The sequence below is a fragment of the Alosa alosa genome, chromosome 10, assembly GCF_017589495.1.
Source record: "Alosa alosa isolate M-15738 ecotype Scorff River chromosome 10, AALO_Geno_1.1, whole genome shotgun sequence".
Lineage (NCBI taxonomy): Eukaryota > Metazoa > Chordata > Actinopteri > Clupeiformes > Clupeidae > Alosa > Alosa alosa.
In genome coordinates this window covers 32579897-32589896 of record NC_063198.1, presented here as the reverse complement: position 1 = coordinate 32589896, position 10000 = coordinate 32579897, and the positions used below count along the sequence as shown (strand labels likewise).

General features: G+C 41.5%; 1 protein-coding gene across 1 annotated transcript in view; it reads left to right on the top strand.

The window, feature by feature from the left end:
- Window positions 1-4491: 4491 nt before the first annotated feature.
- The window catches only part of LOC125301478 (neurexophilin-2), a 45608-nt gene continuing 40099 nt past the window's right edge, over window positions 4492-10000 (top strand). The window contains exon 1 of the mRNA XM_048253926.1: window positions 4492-5009. Coding sequence (XP_048109883.1) covers window positions 4956-5009 — 54 coding nt within the window. The 5' untranslated portion in view covers window positions 4492-4955. The remainder of the gene's footprint in view (window positions 5010-10000) is intronic.

Genomic DNA, 10000 nt, shown 5'->3' with positions numbered 1-10000 from the left:
GGTTATTTTTTTGTTATTAATCTTTTTCCATTGACACCTTCATTACACTCCACCGGTTTTCCATTGAAAACACTCTGCCATTAGGGAGCGTAATCTTGCCTGCCACCCAGACCATGCTGAGCACTGTCCCTGGCCCCTGATGTTGGGAACGGTCATCAGAGAAGCAGGCCAACACCCAGACTGCAATAGGAGTGCTGGGAAAAATGAATGTAGTTATTGCCATGGAAAGTCAGTAAAATGGAAAGAATTCACTGTGCGACTCGGATGATCGATAATGCTGATCGCACTTATTATCATAAGAGTTGGATCAGCAAGATGCAAATGCTTCGCTCCCCAAATCCAAATTGTTTCTGATTTAAGGCACCGATATTTTAATAACTCCTATGCGAAATGGATGACATCCATTTTGCTTTGAACTGAGTAAAGGGTACACTTGAATCTGAAGATTTTTGACCATATTTATTGGACAAGGTAGGTTATATTAATGCTTAAATCATATCACAATTCAACTCAGCTTTCAAGAAAAAGAAAAAAAAAACACAAAACTCAAAACACATCTCCCATCAACATTCTGTTGCAAAATTGTCTGCTCTCTCTGTTGACATAGCAACTACTTTGATGATAGTGATAAACAAACAGGTTTTCAGCTCTCATTAGTAAAATCTTAATCATAAAGCTAAATGATTGTAATGTTTGCTTTTAGGCCTAATGATGAACATCTGCCTATCCTGTACATGTCCTGGACTCATTCCTGCATGAAGCTAACATGATTCAGATAGCATGATTGCAGAGAAATAGCTTCTGTTTTTGAACACAATACAACACAACACAACTAATTGCACTCACACCATTCAGCTGTACAACTGAGTGACACTCGTCCAATGATTGCACAGTGTGCAGGTATCTCCCAGGCCTACAGCAATTCCCAGTCTAACACCTATGTAAGTTGGTACGCATTATCGTGAGTCATCAGTGCGCCATACCTCTCTGTAATCATGTTAATCCTGAGAGAGAGTGACTCATCCGGAGCCTGGTTAAATCTGAAGATCGTAAACACAAAAGTCATGCTGATTTCTACACTAGATAAAGTCTAATATAGTCCAAATATACTTGTTTCCCACTGTGAAAGTTGCCATATACAACTGTACTGCAGCAGAAGTCCATTTTCACTTGTGTGCGACCGGGAGATAGTTGATTAGTACCTGCCGCTTGAGACGAGCATCCCTGCTGTTTCAGATGGCCCAGGGTCATTGCACTGTGGAATGCTGAAAATGTCCTGACAGCGGATCTGAAAAAAAAAATGGAAAGAAAAAGCAAGCAAGCATACAAATAAATAAATAAATAAATAAACAAATAAATAAGGCGCATAGAGAGTTCCTGCCCTTGGCCACCCCGCTCCTTCGGGGAGAAGTGGGTGTTTGCAGGCGCACAAAGCAGATTTTGAGTGGATTCATTATTGGTGTGTGTGTGTGTGTGTGTGTGTGTGTGTGTGTGTGTGTGTGTGTGGCTCCCCGGTTGGCACTGCGCTGCCGCTGTGTCTGAGTTTGTAGTCCTGCTGCGCTTTTTGTCTCCATGCGCTGCTCCGATTGTGCTGATGTAATTAGGGATTTGCCAGGTTGGCCCTGTCAGTGTGATTTACTGTTTGTTTGCGTGCTCTTTGCTGGCGACAGTGGAAGTCCAAGCACAGCGGCTCCAACACAGCAGCGGTACAATTTACTACAGATGGGGATGCGGGAGAGACAGTAATTAAAATTATTGCATTGGACAATACAATTGGAATTGTTTTGGTCAGACTGAATCAAATTTCCTCAAGTATGTGGTTGCTTACCCACTGAAGTCATTAAAATACTTTGATTTTTCTGGCTGCTTCAGAAGTTCAGCGAATGTGTAAATGAAATTACATTTAAAATCTAAAACCTGAACTGAACTTTTCCATAAAGCAGATTTTACAGTTGTTCCAAGCCAGCATCGCATTGCCATAACTTACAGACAGATTACTAAATGTTACTTAAAAGTGGTACGAGTGATACTGCATTGGCTCACATTTATATGAGCCCACACACACACAAGCTAATGCAAAACTCTCCTTTCCGAAACTATGCTGATATTTCAATCACCCACAGACAGCAAGCTGTTTTCACCCATCAGGACTGAATGAGTGTGCTGATTTTAAGAGAGAGAGAGAGAGATAGAAAGAGAAAGAAAGAAAGAGAGAGAGAAAGAAAGAGAGAGAGAGAGACAGAGAGAGAGAGAGACAGAACAGAGAGAACAGACAGAAAAATTAAACAAGCTGGTAGGAGCAGGAAGTGGGAGATGGCTGGGTAGCAGGAGGTGGAGCAGGCAATGCAGAGATGATGTTGGAGAAAATGGCGCTGATTCTGTGCGAGCATGTTCATTCATTTGCACTAAAGCACGCAGCGGAGGGCTCGGGAACGCCAGTGCTCCCGCTAAGCAGAACACAGGCAGGGAGCAGCTGTGTGAATTCTTTGCCTGCCTCTTCCCATGCCGCCCTGAAATTACCCTGGCAAAAGCCTGCCTGCCTCAAGTGCCCTGGAAATGAAACGAGGGAGCTGTTGGTAATGATAAATACACTGCTATGAGAGAGCCATGTGTAGTGCACAATTTAGACTGTGAATGATAGCAAAAAAAAGCAAATGAAATCGAGCTTGTGTAACATCTCATCTACACACTTATGTATAAATGACATATACAATCTGCTGTTTAGAAACAGTTTAGGACAGTTACATTGATCTAATGAAGGCTGAAAAAATATCATAATGCAATAATGCATTAAATTTACATGTATTCATTTCACAGGTGTTCTTATCCAAAATGGCAGCCGGTAAATTAATAAATTAAAAAATAAATAAAGATTAAACAGAATTTGCAGCATTTGAACCCTTTAACCTTAGTGCTGTCTGCAGCTAGATCTATCATATGAGCTCAGGGAACACATAGCATAAAAAAGATGAAACTTTTCTGTTTTGAGGTCAAGCTGATTTCATACACACACACACAAATTCGATCTATATGTTTGCAGCCATAATGTATACATGGCACAATGTGGGGTTTGCTGTTAACAACTAAATTGTGAATTTCATCCTCTCCATGTTCCTGATGGAGAGCTGAAATGATTTTACCCACAAGAGGGCAGTAGTGAGCCAATGTTAAGCGCCTCTAGCTCCCCTACCTCCACATCACATAACTCAAACTTTGCAACCACTGACCAGGTCTACAGCGAGCCTGCTCTCATTTCCGCACATCGGCCTTTGATATCATCTCTATGCCACGTTCCTTGTTTTGCGGTCATATACATGATGTGTGCATGATACAAGCCTGTTGTGCTCCCGAATGGCCCTGGTCCTTTATGCCAATGCTTATGAAATTATGAGCTGCATTCAGTGCTGGCAGCACTTAGGGCTAAGCACTCCACACAGCCTGTGCTTTTCACAGCTCCACAGAAATAGCTTCAAATTACAGCAGTCACCTCACAAATGTGTTGCTAAAAAATTTGGTTGGGAATTTATGACTCTGTATTGCGGAGCCCAGGAGGTGTCATTGCAAGATTTTTTGTATATCGAGAATGTGTGGTCATTTTATTAAAGTTTGTGCTCATTTTGATAAATTGTGCTTTCATTTTACTAAATTGTGCACTCGTTTTAGTAAATAGTGTATTCATTTTATATTGTGTGCTTATTTTACAAAAAATCTAAATGAGAGCATGATTTAGTATAAGGAGAGCACACTTTAGTAAAACCAGCACATTTTCTCTCCATATACACAAAAACATTCTTGCAATGACACCTCTGGGGTTCTGTGCTGTATTTCCATCATTGTCTCTAAACAAGCTTTATAATCTAAAGTCTAAAGTTTAGATGCAGTGGAAGTGTTCGCCCAGATTAGAAGAATAAGGGTCCTTGAATTGTTAGGAAATGACACATGATAATTCCATCGAGTATTTTAAAAGATACAGGGATTCAAATGAATGATGTCTGGTCTGATGTGTATGTTGCTAATGTTTAATGTGGGGCTCCTCTTGGGCGAAAGAACCAGTTTAAAATGTGTATGTGAGACACTAGTTTCCATCAATATGTGTAGCCTACCAGTGGTTATTCTACGTGTTTGGTGTAGTTAATTCCTTGATAGGGAAAACAGCATATTAAACGCAACATTTAGCACTTTAAATGATGAGCACTGACTTTTTGATGTGCGGTGAGAAAGTCTCCATGAAAACTGCCCACACATAATTACATTAACGTCATATTCATGGGTCACGCAATACATTACCAAAAGGAGATCACTAATTTTAGTAATGCCCCATATTCAAAACACGGTCAATCTTAACGCTTTCTCTTCAAAGGAGCATTTAGTACCTCACAACTGAACTTTATGAATCATACCATGTAGAAAAGACAGTTGTGAATGCGCACGCTCTCATGGATACAAGCGCGGGAAGTCAGGAACGCGTGCGCAGGTGAAGTGAGAATGGGAAGAGAGAAAAGTCACAGACCTGTTGGTATTCGCATCGATAACCTCCTCTCTGGAGATAACAGAGTACGAGAAGAAGGGAGGGCAACGGATACTGAACGCGCGCGTGTGGCTGGATACAGGGAGAGAGAGAGAGAGAGAGAGATTCAGCAACAACAGTTTCTTTTAAAGCTTGTACCAGTGGCTGTTGGGAAGGCAGTAGATTCACTGCTCTATCCTCGTAAACTTCGCGCCTCCTGCTTTTGTGCAAAGCATGGATGTGTATCACATTATAAAAAGGGACTACATAAGCTAAATGACTATTGAGTAGTCTTCAGTGACCCAGTGTGCCACGGACTGAGACAGAAGACGCTACTTCACACCTCTTCTGCAGCTTTTTGGGATTGTTTTTGATCCTTCATTTCTGTCTGTATATGTTCACCCAAGGGGACTAGTAGTTTCAGGGAGGTCCGCTGAAGGAAGGAGCGATGGAGGTGCTCTGCTGGACCTTTGTGATCCTCACCCAATGGATTCTGCAAAAGGTGAGTTGTTAACACGTCTCTCTGCCTTGACAGAAGTTATAATGTACGTGGATATTTAACTAGGTGTTCAGAAATACTACACTAATAACTGAAGTGCCTTCAGAGAACTCAAGATAGACAGGTGTGAATTACGAAGAAAGGCTGGGAGCTGTTGGCTTGGAGAGTTTGATCTTTTTTTTTTTTTAACTTAACATTCAAGTTGTCAGATTAAAACAGGAGTTTAGTTAGCAGTGTGTGAAACTCCGGAAACAGATCGCACGCCTAAAATATTTTCTACTGATGGAGGTTAAAAAGTCCACACCTTTCCACACCGGCACTATCCGGTATGTGCGCAAATTCAGCACTCCTATCCGTGCTCTAATCAGCACAGTTATCATCTAATCTATTTAGGCTTGCAGCCACTTCCGTTCATTTTCTTCAGAAGTTGACGAGAAACTTGCTTCAGGGACGTTTTATCTCCTCATCCTTATGTAAATAGACAGCGTAAACGTGCGCCCCCACCCTCCGTATATGTGCGTAAGTGTGTCTGTTCGTGTGTGTAACCGGGTGAGTAAATACTGTATGTGATGTAAATATGTTCATTTCGCAGTATAATTTACATTATGAACGTATAATGCAGTACTAGTGAACCTCGATTTGTGCAGTGCACCCTCTCAGGTGAAATGAGTGGGCATGAATTTGGAATGTTCTCTGATGCAAAACAGCGCAACTCGGTATATAGTTTCCTTGTTATGTGCAACTATTGACCCTGACAACCAGACAGAAACATGTTCATTCCATTTGACATATCTAGACACAGTGGCACCACATAGTCTACACTCAGCCACTCAAACATACAGATGAATGTAATGATAAGTGCTTTACATCAATCCCATAAGCTGTCAGATCATCATTTGAAATAAACAACAAAGCATAGTCAATAGAAACATTTATGAGCAGATATTAAATAAATAAATTAAGAGATAATGTCAACTTTTCTTATAACAAACTAGGTTGCTAGGTATGAGTAAACCTGATTCTGTCTTTGCTAATACGCTGCCCTGAGATTGAACATGCTGAGCATACTTTTACCATTTGCTATTTTTGGTACCTCAAAGCCTCTTCTTTGTTGTAGCAGAACATCAAAACAGTGTTGTAGTTCCGACAATCTTACAACACACACACACACACACACACACACACACACACACACACACATATACTGTATATAAAACATTCGTTTCACCATTTAACAGTAACTGAAAAAAAAAACATCACCACATGAAATGTTTTTGTAAATATGCCATTACTTTGTGGGTGCTGTAAAATAATAAATTAATAATAATATGTGCTGTGTGAGAGATTTAAAATTTGTAACAATGCATAGTAAACCATATCTGATTTGAATCTTTGTGATTTATTTCATAATTGCCCTGGTGGCTCTGAGCAGCCCGAAGCTCTTTGCACAGTATGGAGAATGGTGGAGGTCACAGGAACCATTCATTTAGGTTGATTTGAGATGATTAGTATGATGTAACTATAAATTGTTTAACAAAATGTATGATGTTATGTTCTGTTATTTGTGCAGCAAAACATTTTACCATAGTCTTCAGTTTTTCGTGACAGAAATGGTAGTCCCTTAAAATTGGAATAAGAACTATGGTCTTCACCGACTGCACAGACAACAACACTAGTCCATTATTAGGCTACTGCATATCCATTTTTGTTATGAGCGTACATCAACGTTCTATCTATCTATCTATCTATCTATCTATCTATCTACATAAATGCACTGAATTTGTGTGTGTGTGTGTGTGTGTGTGTCTGTGTGCATGCGTGCATTCTCATTGGAAGCATGTAGCTTAAACCAGTGGATTCCTACAGACAATGTCGTTAGGCCTGCTTGACATAAATTCTGACCCCGTCATCTGTGCAAAAAAAAAGCCTTTTTAATTCTCAAACCGAGTAGTAGCTTAAGCCATACATGGTCATATCAATTGTAATTACATTGTTACTTGTCTATGAACAATTCTTGCTGGGATTTTTTAGTGGCCATGGAAGTCACTGTAGATTTGGTCTCATAAGGTGATACATTACAATAGGGTTTACTACATGGTCATGGGGTGATCCATTGTTCACTCTCTGTAGTATGGTTGGCAACACACATCCATTGGTTCCTTCCCATGCTGACTGCAGTATTGTTCCGCGGCCTGGAATATAATTACTGTACTTCAGGTGAGATGGGATGTTGGTAGGATTAAGAATTCAGTTAGATACAAGAATAAAAGGAAACCTGTGCTGTACTGAGGGGGGAAACTATTGTATGGATTGTTTCTTTATCTTGTTTGATAACCACTGGTAGCACTGTGTGGAAGAATATGGCCATGTAGAAAAGGTAATGTAAAATGTTTAAAAAAAAATATATAGTAGAGATATGGTATAGTGTTTTGGGCCTGTGCTGATTCCCATCTGATACGGCAGGTCACTGTAGAGTCTGGCAACAGATCATGGTCATTTAAATTCAAAAGGCAGCTACATATATTATACTATACTATATATATCGTTTAATGTCATCTATGTGTGTGTGTAAGAAACCCACTCTTTTGACCTGCAACCAAATCTACTCTTGGGTACAAATAAAGTTACCTTACCCTTATACTATACTGTACTATAATATACTATATTATACTATTATATAGCAGAGATGGCTAGATTACCTTTAGCAATTTTTCCAGTATTAATAGAACTTAGCTTTTAGTTAGAAATGTATTGATGGCACTCTGTGATTATGGTGAGCATGTTGTTTGTTTAAAAACACTTTTTGGGGGGCGTGAGTTGCAGGAGGATTAGCTACAAAGAGTCTATTGAAAGTAAAACTTGATAGAGTCAATCTAATGTGAATAATCAATACCTTTATACATGTCCTCTTCCTACCATATGTATGGACATAATTACATAATAGGTTAGTTTTTTTATTTTTCCAATAGCATGTGTTCAGAGGAGCTGATCAACTGTTGTTTCTGTAGTTCTGTTTTCTGATTGAGTCAAAGTGCTTTGTTGCATTCAATCCCTGTGATCTTGACTATGTACAACATCATAGCACAGACAGGGGGGTTGACTCTTGTTCAGATACAGCATCTCCCATCCTACCACCTTGTTGTGGCCATTTTTCGTTACAGTAATTCTAATAGAACCTTCCGGTTCTTCCCCCTCCCTGCCCTGGGTCAAAGTACAAAGAGGAGAACCTCACGTTGCTGTAATCAGCGCTGATGATGCCGGCGTCGGTGCCGTCGTTCAGCCTATCACAGCCCCGGCAGCCCCTGGCCTGACCCAGCCACGAGCCGAGGAGGTGTCCGCGTCCGCCTGCCTGAACAGATGGCTCTGGTTTTGAAAAGAGAAGTGGACCAGGCCTCCCCAGGCAACGTGAGATGGGCTCCTCATCATACCCCCACCACGGGGCCTGGAGCTGCAGAATGGCTGCCCGTACAGTGTGTGTGTGTGTGTGTGTGTGTGTGTGTGTGTGTGTGTGTGTGTGTGTGTGTGTGTGTGTGTGTGTGTGTGTGTGTGTGTGTGTGTGTGTGTGTGTGTGTGTGTGTGTGTGTGTGTGTGTGTGTGTGTGTGTGTGTGTGTGTGTGTGTGTGTGTGTGTGTGTGTGTGTGTGTGTGTGTGTGTGTGTGTGTGTGTGTGTGTGTGTGTGTGTGTGTGTGTGTCTGTGTGTGTGTGTGTGTGTGTGTGTGTGCGTGTGTGTGTGTGTGTCTGTCTGTGTGTGTGTGTGTGTGTGTGTGTGTGTGTGTGTGTGTGTGTGTGCCCGTACACAGCTGCTGCTGCTCCGCTCTGTGGCCCTGGCCAGAACCGAGCCGGCCCAGTCTGTACTCAGGCCAGCCAGGCAGGGGGAGAAGGGGCCGCCAGGGTACCTCAGGCACGCACAAACACACACTAATAAACACACACACACACACACACACACAGACAGAGGCAGAACCACATACATGTACACGTAAACATGCATACAGTACATGCACATGCACACACACATATACTGTACATACATATACATACAGTATATGTATATAATATATATATATATATATACAAAATTCAAATGAGTTGATGGTCATATTCAAAATTCAAAATTAAGAGACCACTGCAAATTTGAATATGACCATCAACTAATTTGAATGTAACTCAGCAACTGTAGGATGACATCAGAAAAATGTGCATTTTCTCCAGAGCTGTATACTCTCACACACAGAACTGCATAGAAAAGGATAGGCTCTCCTCACAAACTCATATGCTCTCCTCACAAGCTCATATGCTCTCCTCACAAGCTCATATGCTCTCCTCACAAACTCATATGCTCTCCTCACCAACTCATACAGTACGCTCTCCTCACAAACTCATGCTCTCCTCACAAACTCATATGCTCTCCTCACAAACTCATACGCTCTCCTCACAAGCTCATATAGTCACCATCACACACATAAGTTAGAGACACATGTTCAGATATCGGCTTATATTCACGCCCACACATTTCCCATTGGATAGACCCACAACAAACGGCTCATACCTATTCACACACCCATGTGCACACAAACTCACATGGGCCATAATAGCACATGGGGAGACAGACGGGCCAGCTTTGGGTAGATGGGGCGTAGCACGCGGCCCAGTGGAGCATTTCAATCGCATCCGCAGGACAAGCTCTATTCACTGCAGTTTGTGCGGCGCGCCACTGAAACGGATGAGATTATCACAATGGCATTGTGTATTACTCACCCGCAACCTGAGTCAGTCCTCGTGGAAAATCACACCTCGGCGGGGAAGAGAGTGAGGAGGGAGGGAAATAAATGATAATAGATTTTAATGTCTAAAAAGACATCAATTTTGAAAATATTCCAGGCGATACTCTTGTCCCACGCAAGACAGCACATGCACATATTGTTGGCCAAGGAGTGTCATGGTTACCAATGAGCCTACTGAAGCAAATACATGTATATATCACCAAGATGCAC